Source organism: Solanum dulcamara, chromosome 2 (assembly GCF_947179165.1).
Source record: "Solanum dulcamara chromosome 2, daSolDulc1.2, whole genome shotgun sequence".
NCBI lineage: Eukaryota > Viridiplantae > Streptophyta > Magnoliopsida > Solanales > Solanaceae > Solanum > Solanum dulcamara.
The window spans coordinates 73,083,668-73,103,539 of NC_077238.1; the positions used below are offsets into that span (position 1 = coordinate 73,083,668).

A 19,872-nucleotide genomic window follows, 5' to 3' on the forward strand; every position below is an offset into this window, starting at 1 on the left:
CATTTTTGTTTTCCTCACTTTCGTTTAGAGGTCCACAAATAGATTTTCTTAATTATTTGAGGTTAGGTATCCAATGGTCCGTCCAAAATTTAATACCTCTCACGCTTCCTATATCCCAGTGTAGGCATTTTTGGCACTGTTGTCATCCTTCAAGTATGTTTTCCATGTATTACTTTGTCGTTTTTGGTGTCTCTCGTGATCTTTGATGGATGAGTTCTTTATATAAATACCTAGTAGTGTGGAAGCCCATAGGGGGTTGGGTCCTTAAAGATTCTCCATGCTAATTTGCTCAGAAGGGCATTGTTTTTGACCTTGCTATTCTGGATCCCTATTCCTCCAGAATCCTTATCCCTAGTAATAACTTCTCATTTTAGTAGATGCAATTTCCTTTTGGAGTCTGTTTCCCCAAATAAAGTTACGATGTATTTTATCTAACTTATTCGTGATACTGGTTAGGATTTTATATAGTTGGATGTTATGTGTTGGGATGTTGTTTAAGCATGACTTGGCTAGCATGGTTCTTCCTGCTATGTTGAGGAATTTGATCTTCCAACTAGCTATCTTAATTTTCAGGTTATCTAAGATGAATTGGAAGTCTTGGTGCGTTGTTTTGCCCTTCTTGATTGGGAATCCTAAATATTTCCCAAATGATGTACTTTCCGTAAATTCCATGAATTGGGTGATTTTACTCCTTATATCACCTGTGCAGTTGTTGGAGAAGAGAATATTGGATTTATCCTGGTTAATGTTTTGACCACTAAGTTCACAAAATGTTTGTAGTGTATTCTTTATACTACTATATGATTTGAGGTTTGTTTTTGACATTAGCACTAGGTCATCCGCAAAGAATAAATGTGATGGGGTTGGTCCTTTATTCCTCTAGAGGGTTCAAAGAAATCTGTCCAAGTTCCAATTACTAAAATTGCTACCTTACTAGATGAGATACATGATATGATTATAGCAATGATCTTTGGTGGGAATTTGAATAAAACGAGAGAGTGCTTGAAAAAGGACCGTTCTATTTTATCGAAGGCCTTTTCTAGCTCAATCTTCATGACCATATTCCCTTTCTTTCCTTTCATTCTTTTGAATTAATTAATTAGCTCTTGGACTATGATGGCATTATTAGTGGCCTGCCTATTCTTTAACAAGCTGGACTGGTTAGGTCCTATAAGGGTTTCATCAGGGGTTTAATTCTATTGGAGATAATTTTATAGGTTGTATTACACAGGCTTATAAGTCTGAATTTTTTTAGTGTAGAGGCATTTTTGCATTTGGGATTAAGCATATATGGGTTGTGTTTATTGAAGGGTTAATGAACCCATTCTCCCAAGTATTTTGTAATGTGTCACGACCTAAAAATTGAGGCCGTGATGTCACACATCTCGAACCCAATCCCGATGTCATAAGTCTAAAAGTCAAACTCATATGAGACTCCCAGGGGGAAGTCAGACCACAATTAAAATGAAAAGAAAGATAGCATAGAATTAATTAACCCCAAAACCTGGTGTCATAAGTAAAAGAGCTTCTAATACAGTATTTATATTCGAAGATACACATAAGTCTCTTGAAAAGAACTAAAGACTGAAAAATAAGGATAGACTAGTGACGATCCGAAATCCTAGGATCTCACCACTAATCTGGAGCTACAAGACCGCTAAAGAATCAGCTGCCGCGTGGGATGCCCTGACTAGAATCTGCATCAAAAAGGGACACAAAAGTAGGTGGTGAGTACAATCCATATGTAATCAGTAGGTTAAGACGACCGAGTATGAGAAATTAATCAATCCTATGCAATAAACTAAGGAACGCTTCCACCTACATACATACCGAAAAGTCCACTTCGGCTACGATACCGCCAATTTATATAGAACAACACGATTAAAGCAAACACATAAGTATAGTTTGTATCATAGTTAATTAACTAAGTCAAGTATTACAGATGTCAATGCAATGCAATTCAATATTACGATGAAATGATATGGTGGTACGGTGGAGTCAAAGTTGTCGCACAACCTATCGTATACACCTATCGAGCTACGGCTTCCAAACAAGGACCTATGGGGGATTCGCAGTCCACATACCAATCACAATCTCAGTAGCTCATCATCTTGCCACCTATTTCGTGGTCAAGGATCAAAGGTGCCACATTTTCTTTCTCAAAGAGACATTTCACGGTTCTCAACTTCCCATGATCAATGCTGTAATGAATGAGGATGAATGCATCACAATACATATGACATGAAAGCAATATTCTACTCAACATGTATACTCAAGGTTCAAGTTCTCTCAACTCACCCTAGACATGATATTCACTCTCAATAGATAGCAATGGGAAGGAAATACATCAAAATAAGTGTTCACCCATTCTAAAAATCATTTTAGTGCCCAAATATGCTCAAAAACCCCAACTCAACCCCTCAGGCGGGCATTTCAAATCAAATAGTCTCCTCACGCCTCTTTCACAGGAAAACAATGCATCACATATTCTCAAAATAGATAAGGTAGCAAATAAAGACTCCACACGGACTACACATCACAAATAGACCCCACACGGGCATCACAAAATAAATTGGAAGTCTCAATTTATACTACAACCCCATTCTGAAGTTTATAACATATGAATGACTAATTACTCCATCCTAGTCTCAAGAAGGATAACCAAACCTACCTTAATTGTCGAAGCCGCACCCGAACACTTCTACTAAATGAAAAACCTTCGAATTCAATGCCTAGAATGACAGCCTATTATCAAGAATGAAAATACATGTCACAAGGAGTCCGATGACACCCATATTGATAGGTTTCAGAACAGGGGTTAAAATCATCTAAAATAGATTAATTTCAAAAGAGGGCAAAATTGGAATTTCTTTCAAAAACATGTTCTACTTGATGAGGGGAGTTCGTGGTTGTAAAACCCACAAAATTTGACCAATAATCAAGTTAGAAATCAAAGACTATCAAGCTTAAACTTTGGAAGAAATCTCTCCAGAAACCCTTCTTGAAATCATGGTACTTAAAAGATTTTAGAAGATGAAATAGATGAAAATTGATTTAGGAATGGTGGAAGAACGTACCCAGACGAATTTCCCCAAAAATCTCCTCGAAGATCGCCTTCTCAAAACTCCAAGTGATTGAAAATGGAGGTTTTGGGAAAAATGGCCTAAAACTCTACCAAAAGGCCTCTCAGGTGTCGCTAAAGCGACATAGGGTCACCAAAGCGGAGGTTCGCTTTCGCGAACCCTACTTAAGTGAGCCCCTTTGCTTAAGAGATGGGTCTCGCTAAAGCGAAAGTTCACTTTTTCGAACCTAGTTTGCTTAGAGGACCTTGCACCAGCACCAGAAAAATTGAACAAAGCTAAAACTCAAGTCTCCGATCAAACCCTCGAAGTTTGTTCGAAATTCCGAACACACAAACTATATATGCACTCCTACTAAATTCAACGTTCTGGACTCAAAGGAACCATCGGAATTCAAATTCAAGATCTCCTTGACCCGAATTCGATATATAATAATTAAACAGTCTAAAACTCAAAAAGTCCAAAATGCCCTTGGCACTTCTGAAAAATATAACGAGGCCTATCTTAGGCCTAAAATCACCCACTGAAACCATTGAAATTATTAGAAATTCAATCTGAGTCTCTGAACTCGAATTGTTGACCAAAGTCAAACTTAGCCTATTTAAAACCAAACCATCCAACTTATGACCCCAAATCCACGTATCAAGCCCAACTATGATTCCAACAATTCTCCTAGATCAATTTCCATATTTCGGAGTTGATGGAACTGATGAAACCCCATTCTGAGACCCAAAGCTCTGATTGGTACCGAAAATCATTTTTAGCCACTTAAACCTCTAAAACTCAAAAACTCACTCAAATCACAACCTTTTAAGAATTTACCAAAACCAACCACAAAAACCCGATCAATTAACACCCGGGGGTAAATAGAGAGAGGGGTGAAATGGTAATTTCTCAAGAATTTCCAAAACTTTCCCTTAAGGTCATTACATCATCTACCACTAAAATAATATGCGTCCTTGAACATAAGATAAAGGAAAGTACCCAGAGTCTCAAAAAGATGAGGATACTGGGCCTGCATATCTAACTCTAACTCCCAAGTTGTCTCCTCAAGAGGTTAATATTGCCACTGCACCATAATTGAAGCAATGTCTTTGCTCTTGAACCTACTAAGCTACTTGTATAGAATAGCCACCGACTTCTCCTCATAGGTCAACTCTGGACCCAACTCCACTTCATCATAAGATATCACATGGGAATCATCTGGGATATACTTGCAAAGCATGGACACATGAAATATCGGATGGACCACTAACAATCTAGGGAGAAAGGCCAACTCATAAGCCATCCCACTTACTCTCCTCAAAAATCTCAAACGGGCCAACAAACCTCAGGCTAAGCTTACCCTTGTTCCTGAATCTCATCACACCTTTCATAGGAGATATTTTGAGCCACACTCGATCACCCACCATGAACTCTAAGGGATGGACCCTCCTGTCAACATAAATTTTTTGACGACTCTAGGCTGTCCATGGTCAACTCTAGATCAAAAGTACCCGCTCCATAGGATCCCTGAGTAAATCAGTATTCAATGCATCCACCGCAACTGAATCAAACCACCTAACGTGCAACCTAACAATCTCACGAATATAGATCCTAGCTAACTGCTCTGCATTGTATCTAGTCTTCATCGAAAGAAAATGAGTTGATTTGGTCAATTGATCCACAGTCACCCAAACAAATTCATACTTATCCAACGCCATGGGTAACCCCATCATAAAATCCATGGTGATGTGCTCTCACTTCTACTCGGGAATGGGCTGTAACACCCCAAAATTTCTCACTAAGATTTGGACCATTCTTCGTGTAGGATCGTACTCGACGATTTTAAAGTGCATGCATGAGTTAGGATCAATTCCTAAGTAATTTTGAGGGTGTTAGATGTGATTTATGGTCATAAGAGATCCCTAAAACCAAGCCAAGTCCAAAAAACTCATCTTGGCTAAGTTTCCGAATGAGTTCATATAGGGATCAATTTACAATGTCCTTATCTTTCTGAATATAACGAACTGGGTGGCACATGACCTATCAAATTAAAGGTATTTGAGTTTTCTTTCCAATGTCGCCAAAATTGCAAATTTTGGAGTTCGAAGTCAAAGGTTATGACTATCCTATGACGGACTAGTACTGTAGGAATTTTAGGCCTGGACTATAACTGCGGAAAACTTGGGCTTGGCGCCTCAGTAGTTTGGTCCTTGGCGCGATGCACCACTATTAGGCCTGCAGGGTTTTTAAGCCCATTTTTCAAATTTCAGAAAAATTTAGGCTTGGCGCTGCAAGGGCGCGATGCGCCACTATAGCGCCAGAAAACAGCCTCAGTAGTTTGGTCCTTGGCGCGACGCACCACTGTTAAGTGTGCAGGGTTTTAAGACCATTTTGGCTTGGCACTGCAGTGGCGCGACGCACCACTTTAGCGCCAGAACGGTTTTTAGCCCTTTTTTTTAGATTTTTGAGGAACGACAAATTGGATATTTTTCCTAATTATATATACACTAGCTTGGGATGATTTGGACCATTTTTTCAGTCTTGTGACTCTCTAAAAAAAGCCCTAATATCCATTCTCTTCTCTCTCAATCCAACTCCAACAAGAATTGCCCTAAAAAATTCCAAGGGTTCAAGCCTTCCATTGAAGACCTAACATCAAGGTTCCTTCAAAGTCTTTACCAAAGTATGTAAGGCTATTCAAAGCATGGGTTGAGTCCACCCATATGTCCTATATCTTCTTTGAGATTAAATGTTTATAAGAATGGAGTTTTTTGATCGGCTAATGTCCAAATGAGCCTTTTTCATCTATTAACTTAATTTTTGTTATGTTGATGTTATTGAGTCAAGAAATTGATAAATACTTCATGTTGGTATGAATTGATTGATATGATTTCTCAAACATATTTTGTTGATTTTCTTAAATAAGTCGATTATCTTAAATATGTTAATTATCTTAAATTGTTGATTTAAAGTCTTGGAGTCCTGATGAATCCCAAAATGATTTGCTAAATGAATGGAGAAATGATTGGATAGGATTACATGTTGTCATAAATGCATATCTAAACTACTCTTGAAAGATGTGCTTGGGATTGATCGGATAATATAATTGGAAGAGGTTTGATTGTGATAGAATTAATGAACTGACAAGGTTCCAAATGATACTTATCGATATGATTAGATTGAGTTGATTGGGTGGATTTTTATGAGCATTGAGTCTTTGGAGGAGTATTGAGCACCGAATTGGGTAAGAGTAAGTAATAACTCAAATTCAATAACTACGTCGCCAAACATGAGAGGGGATTGAACCGTTAAAGTCGAATGTTTTCCAAATTATTGTCCTGACATAATAGGACTTGGTTGGTTATGGATCCATGATTGGTTGATTCGTTCATACCTTGGCAAAGTATGAACGGACGTGGCAACAACGTCGGCTTGTTGTACTATCACTGTCTCATAAGTGATGGTTGTCGGATAAGAGAAACTCCCATATAGGTCTTGATAACACTCTGAGTCGGATTGGGTTGAATTGTATGTGATTGGTCTTGTCTAAACCATATTTTTGTTTAGACTTAGGACACTTGATTAAGTTGTTCCTTCTTCTGAGTTGAGATTCTGAGTTGATTTGATTCTCCCTTGATGTTTGTTTCATTCGGCCATTTTACGTACTCGTATATTCCACGTACTGACACTATTTATCCTGCATCGTTTCATGATGCAGGGATAGGTACTACAGATCATCAACCGGTGCACCGTTGAAGATCTATTCACTTTTAGCTAGTTGGTGAGTCCTCTCTGTTTCTGGAGGATGTCGAAATATCTTTTTTTTTGCTTTGATTAGTTTTCCTTTATTTTGATTTTTTGTAGTCATGGACCTGTCATCGGCTCCTCCTGGATTGTTGATAGAGGATTCATAGATTAGAGTGTGGAAAATATTGAATTATTCGTTTTGACTAGTTTTATTCTTGCTAGTTGTTTATTGGATATAAGTTTGGCCTTTGGCCCTAAATTATGAATAGTATTCTTATGATTAAGTCTTCCACTGATAGAATGTGACTAAATGAAAGTGTGATTGGACCAAGTGGTTCGCTTGAAGTCCAGAAATAGTTTTCGAGTGTCGGCCACGTCTAGGGTCCCCTCCCGGGGCGTGACAAATATGGTATCAGAGCACAGAGTTCAAAAGTCCTAGGGAGTCTATGAAGCCGTGTCTAGTAGAGTCTTGCTTATGGGTGTGTTGTGCACCACACTTATAATCAAGAGGCTATAAGACATTAAGAATTATTTCGCTTCTTTCATACTCTGAACTTGTGCAATAGAGTTAAACTCTATAAGACTTCTTTTCTAATTCGTGCATTTATGCATTGCAGACAATGCCTCCTAAACGTACTGCCAACCAGAGAAATGTTGATAACACAGAGATTCCACAGTCAAAAATATGCCCATCGAGGACTAGGGGCCAACCTGCAAGGTATGCTGAGGCATCTCAAGTGTCTACTACTCCGCCTGCACCAACTTTGAACGCAAATTTTCGAGGAGAGATTGCTATGCTCACTCAATTAGTGGCTTTCCGCAATGGTAATCAGAGTTCGCCAACTCTTAGCTCTAGTTCCCAAGAGTCATCTGCTGTCACAAAAATTAGAGACTTTCTGAGAATGAATCCGCCGACATTCACGGGTTCTAAGGTTGATAAAGACCCCCAGAATTTCATTGATGAGATATGGAAAATCCTAAAAGAGATGCATGCTACGGAGATCGAGGGGGTTGAGTTGGTATCTTACCAGCTAAAGGATGTGACAAACATCTGGTATAACCAGTGGGAACAAAGTAGAGGTGAGGATGTTGAGCTGCTATTTGGGATGATTTTGAGGGAGCCTTTCTTGATCACTTCTTTCCCAGAGAATTGAGGGAAGCGAAAGTGGAAGAGTTTGTGAATTTGAAACAAGAGGGTGTAACCGTTAAAGAGTATAGTCTAAAGTTTATCCAACTGTCCAGATATGCTCCAGAGATGATCCCAGATATGAGGTCGAAGATGAGAAAATTTGTCTCCGGATTGGGAAGACATGTGAAGAGGGAGTACAAAGCACCATTGTTGATCTCTGATATGGATATTTCCAGATAAATGGTGTATGCTCAACATGTGGAGGATGAGAAGAGGAAAGATAAGGAGGAGCATCTGAGCAAGAAGGCAAAATCAGTTGGACATGAGAATGAACAGAGGCAGAACAAGGGCAACAGGTCCTTCTTCCAGAAGAGATCTTCCAACTATGCCTCATTTACCACAAGTGCACCTATGCTGCATAACAAGTATGATCGACAGGGACAGTCACTAGAATTTCAGGTCCCAGGGTTCTCAATCCCAAGCTAGCGTGGGTCAAGGTTCGAGGGGAAAACCACCATGCGGCAAGTGCGGCAAGCTCCACTTGGGAGACTGCAGAGAGGGAAATAAGGGTTGAAATGTGGCCAAGTGGGCCATTTTCAGAGGGAGTGTCCGACATGGGGCAACAGGACCCAGTATTATACCACCACACCACCAATTAGAGGTAATCATAGGGGCACTACTTCAGGTACGAGCGGAGGTACAAACCATCTATATGCCATGGGTAGTCGCCAAGATCAAGAGAACTCCCCAAACATCGTGACGGGTATGATTCGAGTATTTTCTCTTGACCGTTATATTTTGATGGATTCGAGTGCCACGCTATCCTTTGTGACTCCTTACGTGGCTAGTAAATTCAATAAAATTCCTGAATGTCTTCTTGAGCCTTTCATTATAGCTACTCCTATCGGTGATTCTATCTTAGCTGAGAGAGTCTATAGAGATTGCACTGTGTCAATCCATCACAGGGATACCTTGGCTGACTTAGTTGAGTTGTACATGGTTGATTTTGATGTGATCCTTGGCATGGACTGGCTTTCTATCTGTTATGCCTCTATTGATTGTAGGACTTAGATTGTCAAGTTTAAATTCTCGAATGAGGCTTTCATAGAGTGGAAGGGTAGTCTTGTCGTGCCTAAGGGTAAGTTTATTTCCTACCTTAGGACCATAAAGTTAATCTCGAAAGGGTGTATTTATTACATCATCCGAGTGAAAGATGACAGTGTTGAGTCTCTATCCCTTGAATCAGTCCTGATTGTCAACGAGTTCTGTGAAGTCTTTCCTGAAGATCTGCCCGGAGTCCTTCTTGATAGGGAGATCGACTTTGGGATTGATGTCCTTCCTGATACCCATCCTATCTCCATCCCTCCATATAGAATGGCTCCTGCTGAGTTGAAAGAGTTGAAAGAATAGTTGAAGGATTTATTAGACAAAGGATTCATTAGGCCGATTGTCTCATCATGGGGTGCTCCTGTCCTATTCGTGCGAAAGAAAGATGAGTCCCTTAGAATGTGTATTGATTACAGGCAACTAAATAAGGTCACCATAAAGAACAAATACCCTCTCCCCAGAATAAATGATTTATTTGACCAACTTCAGGGTGCCACTTGTTTCTCGAAGATAGACCTAAGATCAGGTTACCATCAGTTGAAGGTGAGGGAATGTGACATACCAAAGATAGCTTTTCGAACCCGTTATGGCCATTTTGAGTTCTTGGTCATGTCCTTTGGGTTGACCAATGCCCCTGTAGCTTTTATGGATCTCATGAATCGATTATTTAAGCCATATCTTGACATGTTTGTGATTGTATTCATTGATGATATTTTGGTTTACTCCAAGAATGAGGAAGAGCATACCTATCATCTTAGAGTCGTCTTGCAAACTTTGAAAGACCAAGTATTATATGCAAAGTTCTCTAAATGTGAATTTTGGCTTGCATCAGTGGCTTTTCTCGGCCATATTATATCTGGAGATGGTATTCGGATTGATGCCCAAAAGATTGAGGCAGTGAAAAATTGGCCTAGACCCACATCCCCAATAGATATAAGAAGCTTCTTGGGTTTGGCTGGCTATTATCGATGGTTTGTAGAGGGGTTATCATTCATATCATCACCATTGACCAAGCTGACCCAAAAGAAGGCTAAGTTCCAATGGTCCGATGCTTGCGTTGAGAGTTTCCAGAAATTGAAGACCAAACTGACCACTGCTCCTGTTCTAACTTTGCCCGATGGAACAGAGGATTTTGTGATATATTATGATGCATCTAGAGTTGGTTTGGGATGTGTGTTGATGCAGAGGGTAAAAGTGATAGCCTATACTTCAAGACAGCTTAAGGTTCATGAGAGAAATTACCCAACTCATGACCTTGAGCTGGCAGCGGTGGTATTTGCTCTTAAAATTTGGCGCCACTACTTGTATGGAGTGCATGTTGATGTGTTCACCGATCATAAGAGTTTGCAATACGTCTTCAGCCAGAAAGAACTCAATCTGAGGCAAAAGAGATGACTCGAGCTACTCAAGGATTATGATATGAGCATTCTCTACCATCCAGGTAAAGCTAATGTTGTTGCTGATGCTCTTAGCAGGTTGTCTATGGGTAGCACTGCCCATATAGAGGAGGGAAGGAAAGAGTTGTCTAAAGAGGTGCATAGACTAGCTCGATTGGGAGTACGGCTTGAAGAGAATAATGAAGGTGGAGTTAATATTCAGGATGGGTCTGCATCCTCACTCGTGCCAGAGGTAAAAGAGAAGCAAGACCAAGATACCGTCCTTCTCCAGTTGAAGAAAGTTGTTCACAAACAAAAAGTGATGGTTTTTACCAAAGAGGGAGATGGTGTGTTGAGGTACCAAAATAGATTGTGTGTCCCAGATGTTGATGATGTATGAACAAGGATTATGGACGAAGCGCATAGTTCCAGATACTTTATTCATCCTGGCTCTACAAAAATGTATCATGACTTGAGGGAAGTTTATTGGTGGAGTGGAATGAAGAGAGATATCGTAGAATTTTTTTCCAAGTGCCCGAATTTCCAACAGGTTAAAGTTGAGCATCAAAGGCCATGTGGGTTAGCGCAAAATATAGAAATTTCGGAATGGAAGTGGGAGATGATCAATATGGACTTTATTATAGGTTTATCAAGGTCCCGAAAACAACATGATTCGATTTGGGTGATTGTGGATAGGATAACGAAATCATCTCACTTCTTGGCAGTTAAGACTACTGACACCGCGGAAGATTATGCAAAATTATATATTCAGGAGATCGTCAGATTGCATGGGGTTCCCTTGTCTATCATCTCAGATAGAGGAGCTCAATTCACTTCCTAATTTTGGAGATCCTTTTAAAAGAGACTGGGTTCAAAGGTGAATCTTAGTACAACCTTTTATCTCCAGATAGATGGCCAAGCGGAGTGCACCATCCAGACATTGGAGGATATGTTGAGGGCATGTGTACTTGACTTCAAAGGAAATAGGGATGATCACCTACCCCTCATAGAGTTTGCATACAATAACAGTTATCATGCAAGTATTCAAATGGCTCCCTATGAAGCTTTGTATGGGAGGAGGTGTAGATCACCAATTGGGTGGTTTGAGGTTGGTGAAGTTGAGTTTATTGGGCCTGATTTTGTTCACTAAGCTATGGAGAAGGTGAGAGTTATTCAAGATAGGCTAAAGACAGCCCAAAGCCGTCAAAAATCCTACACCGATGTGAGGAGGAGAGACTTAGAGTTTGAGGTGGATGATTGGGTGTACTTGAAAGTGTCACCCATAAAGGGCGTCATGAGGTTTGGAAGGAAGGGAAAGCTTAGTCCTCGATACATTGGTCCTTACCAGATTGTGAGGAGGATTGAGAGTGTTGCTTATGAGTTGGAGTTACCCTCGGAACTAGCCGCTATTCATCTGGTATTTCATGTTTTGATGTTGAAGAAGTGCTTGGGCGATCCCTCATTGGTAGTCCCCATTGATAGTATTGGAGTTAAGGATAACTTGTCATATGAAGAGGTTCCGATCCAAATTCTTGATCGCTAGGTTCGCAAATTGAGGAACAAGGAGATTGCCTAGGTCAAAGTCTTGTAGAGAAATAAATTTGTTGAGGAAGCCACATGGGAAGCAGAGGAAGATATGAAAGCTAAATATCCGCATCTATTTGTGCCTATCGATAAGAATGTTGAAGGTAATGTCCATTTTCTTGATTTGAAATCGTATGTGTATTTTTGAGTTCGGATAGTAAATTATTTTGAGAATTTGATTGGTTGAATGACTGAATTCTGATTGTGATTTGTACCTCGAGTCCGTACTTGGTTTACTCATCATTCGAGGACGAATGATCCCAAGAGGGAGATAATGTAACACCTTAAAATTTCTCACTAAGATTCGGACCATTCTTCGTGTACGTGTAGGATCGTACTCGACGATTTTAAAGTCCATGCATGAGTTAGGATCAATTCCTAAGTAATTTAAGGGTGTTAGATGTGATTTAGGGTCATAATGGATCCCTAAAACCAAGTCAAGTCCAAAGAACTCGTCTTGGCTAAGTTTCCGAATGAGTTCGTATAGGGGTCAACTTCCAACGACCTTATCTTTCTGAATATAACGAACTGGGTGGCCTATGACCTATCAAATCAAAGGTATTTGAGTTTTCTTTCCAATGCCGCCAAAATTACAAATTTTGGAGTTCGAAGTCAAACGTTATGACTATCCTACGACGAACTAGTACTGTAGGAATTTCATGCCTGGACTATAAGCCTCAGTAGTTTGGTCCTTGGCGCGACGCGCCACTATTAGGCCTGCAGGGTTTTTAAGCCCTTTTTTCCAGATTTTAGAAAAATTTAGGCTTGGCGCTGCAAGAGCGCGACGCGCCACTATAGCGCCAGAAAACAGCCTCAGTAGTTTGGTCCTTGGCGCGATGCGCCACTATTAGGTGTGCAGGGTTTTAAGCCCATTTTGGCTTAGCGCTGAAGTGGCGCGATGCGTCAGGAGGGTTTTTAGCCTGTTTTTCCAGATTTTTTAGAAAGGGCAAATTGGACATTTTCTCTAATTATATATACACTAGCTTAGGACGATTTGAACCATTTTTTTCAGTCTTGTGCCTCTCTAAAAAAATTTCCCTAATCTCCATTCTCTTCTCTCTCAATCCATCTCCAACAAGAATTGCCCTAAAAAATTCCAAGGGTTCAAGTCTTCCATTGAAGGCCTAACATCAAGGATCCTTCAAAGTCTTCACTAAGGTATGTAAGGCTACTCAAATCATTGGTTGAGTCCACCCATGTGCCCTACATCTTCTTTGAGATTAAATGTTCATAAGAATAGAGTTTCTTAATGGGCTTATGTCCAAATGAGCCTTTTTTCAAATATTAACTTAATTTTTGTTATGTTGATGTTGTTGAGTCAAGAAATTGATAAATACTTCATGTTGGTATGAGTTGATTGATATGATTTCTCAAACATATTTTGTTGATTTTCTTAAATAAGTCGATTATCTTAAATATGTTAATTATCTTAAATTGTTTATTTAGAGTCTTGGAGTCCTGATGAATCCCAAAATGATTTGCTAAATGAATGGAGAAATGATTGGATAGGATTACATGTTGTTATAAATGCATATCTAAACTACTCTTGAAAGATGTGCTTGGAATTGATTGGATGGTATGATTGGAAGAGGTTTGATTGTGATAGAATTGATGAACTGACAAGGTTCCAAATGATACTTATCGATATTATTAGATTGAGTTGATTGGGTGGAGTTTTATGAGCATTGAGTATTGACAGGAGTATTGAACACCGAATTGGGTAAGAATAAGGAATAACTTGAATTCAATAACTACGTCGCCAAACATGGGAGGGGATTGAACCGTTAAAGTCGAATGTTTTCCAAATTATTGTCCTGATATGATAGGACTTGGTTGGTTATGGATCCATGATTGGTTGATTCGTTCATACCCTGGCAAAGTATGAACGAACGTGGCAACAACGTCGGCTTGTTGTATTATCACTGGCTTATAAGTGATGGTTGTCGGATAAGAGAAACTCCCATATAGGTCTTGATAGCACTCTGAGTCAGATTGGGTTGAATTATATGTGATTGGTCTTGTCTAAACTATATTTTTGTTTAGACTTAGGACACTTGATTAAGTTGTTTGAGATTCTGAGTTGATTTGATTCTCCTTTGATGTTTGTTTCATTCGGCCATTTTACATACTCGTACATTCCACGTACTGACGTCATTTGGCCTGCATCATTTCATGATGCAGAGACAGGTACTAGAGATCATTAACTGGCGCACTGTTGAAGATCTATTCACTTCCAGCTAGTTGGTGAGTCCTCCCTGTTTTCAGGGGATGTCGAAATATCTTTTTTTTGCTTTGATTAGTTTTCCTTTATTTTGATTTTTGGTAGCCATGGACTTGTCATCGAAACCTCCTGGATTGTTGATAGAGGCTTCATAGACTAGAGTGTGGAAAATATTGAATTGTTCGTTTTGACTAGTTTTATTCTTGCTAGTTGTTGATTGGATATAAGTTTGGCCTTTGGCCCTAAATTATGAATAGTATTTTTATGATTGAGTCTTCCGCTAATAGAATGTGACTAAATGAAAGTGTGATTGGACCAAGTGGTTCGCTTGAAGGCCAAAAATGATTTTCGAGTGTCGGCCACGTCTAGGGTACCCTTCCTGGGCGTGACATAGGCATCCTTTGCATAGGACTACCCAATATTTGATGCTCATACTTCACTTATTGCCAATTTAGACACTTAGACACAAAATCAACAATGTCCCTCTTCATGTCACACCACCATTAGTGTTGTTTCAAGTCATGAAACATCTTTGCCGCTCCCAAGTGAATGAAATACTTGGAACAATGAGCTTTCTCTAATATCATACGTACCTAATCACCAACTTTGGGCACACAAATGTGATCGTTAATCCTTAAAACACTCTTCGGATCAAGAGAGAATGATTTAGCTTCACCTCTTAACACTTTGTCCCAAATGGTCCTCAACTTGTCATCATCAAACTAGTGCTATGAAGGATGGTATTTGAACAACGATCGCTACTTCCCTCCCCTTAAGCGTCACTCCGAAAGATAGTGAGTGCCCTTGAAGACTTATCTCCAGCCAGGATGTGGGAATGGTATTTGGGTCTGGAGCTGGAGTTGCATATATTGGGTTCGTGCTCATTGATGGAGGAAAGTTCTTGATATTTTGAGAGTTGGGGTTTGGTTGGTTTTCCATTCTTGGTGCGCTTGCTTGCTAATGGGTTTGGAATAGTTGGAATGTGGCTGCTTGTCTCCTTGTTTGAGAGGTTAGTGGTGAGCGTGGCATAGTAATTATTTATATTTGGAAGATTAATAAATACGGAGTTAATAGAAATAGTAGAGGTGTTTTCCAAGATTTTTTGAGAGTTTGGACTTTTCATACTAGGAATAATTATATCTGGTATCTCTTTTAATGGCTCTCTATTTGAAAAGGCGGTTGTACAAGGGGCAATTTGGATCCTAGGGTTTGGGATTGGATTGACAGTGGGCAAATCCATCATATCTGTATCACAGCTGGCTGAGGGAGTGGATATGGAGGTGTCCACGTCAGGTGTTAATTGAGGGGACGTGGAAAGGTCCCAGAAGGAGTCCTTGGGTCGGGGAAGCGTATCTAATACGCTGGCAGAAGGGTAATTGTCCGTTAGGGGTAGGTACTAGAGGACCGTTATTCGTAGGGGGTAAGTTAGGGGTCTCTACGTTCTCTGATAGGTCAGTTGCCGCCTTATTGGCATTGAAAGAAAGAGGAGAAAAATTATTACTGTTGGTATTAAAATTCCTAGAAGTATTCTTGGAGTTGTGGATTTTAGAACTAGTTAAGGTATAATTATTATTAATTAAGGGAGGGCTAATATTATTTTCTTTAACATGAATAACACCATAATCATTATTATTATTTATAGCTACGTCACTTATTGCGTCGTATGGTGGCGTAGGCATTAATTCGTTTTCCCTCAGTTCACATGACGTAGAGGGATTGCTCTTCCTATCCTGTTGATATTTTGCCTTATTGGAATTGGAACTGTTCGTATTACCTATTTGGGTAGTGTTAGTTTTAGATTTATACTGAAATAGTTGGGAAAAAAGATACTTACCTGTCTTGGCTTCCAATAATTTAAGGTTTATTCCTTCCAACTTCTTCTGGAATAAGTTAGAAGGACCTTTTGCATCGCTTCTCACTTTTGAGACACTTCCTTGTCTGCTTTGCTTTTTTAAAATTGACCATTTTACACGAGTCTTCTTCTGCATATATATACTCTTTAGTGTTGTTTTCGTTGGGTGCCTTGGTTTGTATGTTGTCCTTTGGCTCCTCCGTAGCTCCTGTCTGTTCCATCTGTATTTGTTTTGAGTATGTGTTGCAAAACAACCACATCTAACGCAAAGAATCCCATCCCCTTCATATATTATTTCTTGCTTAAGTTTACCAATAATTATGTTTTTTTCTTTACTGGTACTCCAACAGGAACTTCTACACAGATCCTCGCATAACGCCCTCATAGTGTAGCAGAGTTACAGACGTCTGTTTTAACTAGCCGTCCCCTTTTTTCCCAATTGTTGCTAAGATCTTATGATCATAGTATTCAGTGGGTAGTTCTGGTAGCCTTAGCCAGATCGCTGAGGAAGTTTCCGTTGCATTCGAGGCGACGAAGTTCGGTTGCCATCTTTTAATGGATAAAAAGAAGCCATTTATGAACCATAGACCTCCGTGTAAAACCTTTGGCATGTTTTATTCTTTGAGAAATTTTACAGTGAAATAGTCGTTCCCTAGATCAATTAATAGGATGTCCCCACTCGTTCTCCACACTGCAGTTCATCTGCTTTTCAGATACATATGAGGTATTTTTCTCCCCAATAGTTTGATGATTAAAGAATATGCCCATGGTTGATATAATCTCGACATCTCTTCTCTTGTTAAGTTTATCGAATTTTCATCAAGTACATTAATGGTTTCCGCCTCAATAGGCTCTTTCAGTCCTTCAGATTAATCTAGAATCATATTTTCAATTTGACTGGTTGATGTCAAATTGTTTGGATTAGAATTGGGATAAGTAGTGCATAAAACACTACAAAAGGATTTCCCAGCAGAAATTTTGTTGTTGTTCTTAGGATCTTGGTTCGTTGATTCAATTTCCATGGGTTGTTGTCGGGTGGATCCGGAGGATTTGGTTGTATTGGGTCATTAGGCGACATTGAATTTTTTAATTAGGTATTAGTAGCTTAGGTTTAATTTGTTATTCCTTAGGTTACATAGTTTGTAATCATTTTGTGGTAAGACTCGTTTTCAGTTAGTGAAGTTGAGAGAAAATTCTTGTTTGGGAACAGTTGTGATTTTTACACCTTTTAAGCTGGGTGTTTCCACGCTAACTATTATGTTTTTACTTCACTGCTTTTACCTCTTCAGTTGAAACATATTAGGGAACTTGGTTCACTAAGATAAACGTAAAATTAAGCTATTCTAAGGTTGTGTAGAATATCAGAGATAAAAGATGTTGAGACTTTATAGTACTTATAGTGATAAAATATATCAGAAGTTTAAACGGCTGGAAGCTGAAAGAAGAAGTAAATATGAAATGTAAAAAGGTTAGCTTGTAAGCTAAAGTTCAATAGGATAGGAAGATGAAAAATGAAATGTTTATGAATGCACATACTCTTTAGCTTAGGAGGGTAAAAAATTCAGATTGTGATTACTTCTTTAAAATTTGCTGCGTAAGAATAATTTACCACATATTTAAAATGATCTCAATTTAATAGTCAATTTCATTTAAGCTGAGATTAAGTTCAAATAAATTCTTTACTATTTACTATTTAATTGATTAGGTGCTTTATAATATTTTTATTTAATATAGGGGTAAAATTATAATCTAGCTAAAGTTACAGATGATGGATACGCATTGTCTTATTTAAGATACATCCATAAACTAGCTAAAGTTACTAAAAATGCTAAAAGCTAAGTTACTGTAACTAAAAATGCTAACATATATATATATATATATATATATATATATATATATATATATATATATATATATATATATATATTCAGAAGGTCACAGGTTCAAACCTTGGAAACAACTTCTAGCAGAAATGTAAGATAAGACTGCGTACAATAGACCCTTGTGGTCGGGCCCTTCCCCGGACCCTGCGCATAGTGGGAGCTTTAGTGCACCGGACTATCCTTTTTTATAAATAAAGTATTAAATTAGCTATGAAATTCAAAAAAGCAACAACACCAACTCCAAGTAATTTAATAAGCTAGTAACGCACAATCTTCAGCAGCACCACAAGATTCTATTATTTACCCTTTGCTTTTTTCCCTTTTTACATGTTGGGTAGCATAGTGACCCCCAGTATATTTTCGATTATTCAAAAGGAGCAGTTAAGTCAAAAAAAAAAATAACGTAAAAGTGTTAAAATATTAGTCCCACAAGACTGAAGTTTAATTTTACGTTTCTCCCTCATTGATGGTTCACCATCATGTATAGTCATATCACCGCCTTTATTTGCATCATCTGGATCATTACTGTCCACTTGATCATTCGGTCCTCTAAATTATTAATGGCATCAAGGGTCTCAATGACCATTGGCACAACTGATGAGGTAAAGTTTGGGGCATTCTCAAAATGTTGTGGCCGCCAAAGACATTTTCAAGTGATGAAAGATTTGGATTCCTTGATATTTGTAGAGTCTGTGGCGTCATGTATGGCACAATATCTATTTTTGATGGTCGAAATGTCATATTTGATGCCTGAGTGAATTCCTGAGTGCACCTCCTTGAAATGGAACCAATATCATAATTGGATGTTGCTTGATCATCTTCTGAGGCTGCTTGGGCATTTAGCTTGGCCTGATCCATTTCAACAGGTGCTTGTCCTCTCTCAACAACACATTCTCTTCTACCAGCAACACCACCTTTTCCTCCCCTACGAACTAGGGGATGTAACTGGACAGGTTGTACCACATCTCTTCTATAATCGGCCGATACATGAATCCTATCGGCCTCATGGATATATTTCAAACAATCAAAATCTTGACCCCCCACCATTCTTCTAAACATGTATAAGGCCTCATATGATGGATTATCACCAAGTGTGTAAGCTTCATCAACCATCGAATGAATATGACGCACCCGTACAAATTAAAGTGAAAGTCATTTAACGGTCCATTTCTTAAGAATTATTTTCTTTTTCTAGAGTGATTCAAAAACATTTCCTCCATGTTTTCTTTCAGGGTATTTGCTAAAGACAAATTAAAAGAAAAAGGCTAATCCAATCTTTCACATCAAATTATTGTCATTCTATAAAAATTATGAATAAAAAAAGAAGAGCAGCTTTACATTTTTCATCTTTCTAATAAATGTGTTGTTAACATTGTTGGTGTGTGCCTCTTCTATGATAAAAGAAGTCTCATTTTTCCCCAGCCCCACATACAAGCTTAGCTAGATCAAATATGTTCTCAAGTCATTTTCCCTTTTCCAGAGTATAAATTCGACACACTTCATCCATGTTTCTTTTCACAACTTTTTCCAAGAAAGTGTTGAAAGAAAAAAGTTTTTCACATCAAGATTCTTAGCATATGATGTAACTTAAGGAGAAAAACAATTTGTTTTCAAAATTCTCATCATTCTTGTAAGTAAAAACACTAGTTTTTTGCTGAAATTAGAAATCGATCATCAACAACTGCTTGTGTTAAAACAAGTGAACCAACAATAAATCTGTAACACCTCAAAAGTGCCTAATTAAGATAAAAGGTTTGAAAATACTAAAATATTGCTGAGGTCAGCAACTTTTGGTTCTATGGAAGGCTTCACGAATAGTATAAGATTGCATGGTCCGTGGAAGCCACCCGCGGAAAGGACCTCAGAAATGATTTTTTTGGAACTCAGATTTATTGAAGTTTGTACGGT

General features: G+C 38.7%; 1 protein-coding gene and 1 pseudogene across 1 annotated transcript; both read right to left on the reverse strand.

The window, feature by feature from the left end:
- Positions 1-1,582: 1,582 nt before the first annotated feature.
- On the reverse strand, positions 1,583-16,861 carry LOC129876843 (uncharacterized). The gene is made up of 2 exons (XM_055952327.1): positions 16,064-16,861; positions 1,583-1,697 (listed from the first exon to the last, which is right to left on the reverse strand). Exons 1-2 carry the CDS (start codon positions 16,464-16,466, stop codon positions 1,666-1,668), a joined length of 435 nt encoding a protein of 144 aa, XP_055808302.1. The 5' UTR covers positions 16,467-16,861; the 3' UTR covers positions 1,583-1,665.
- Positions 16,572-19,077, reverse strand: LOC129872867 (uncharacterized; annotated as a pseudogene).
- Between the last annotated feature and the right edge of the window lie 795 nt (positions 19,078-19,872).

Bases quoted from the DNA above. Each gene is read 5' to 3' on its own strand.
- LOC129876843 (XM_055952327.1), bottom strand. From the start codon at position 16,466: ATGAGGGCGTTATGCGAGGATCTGTGTAGAAGTTCCTGTTGGAGTACC. The intron at 1,698-16,063 runs GTAAGTATCTTT...TTTTTGATGCAG, and splicing joins ATTATTGGAAGCCAAGACAG to ATTCTAGTCAGGGCATCCCA.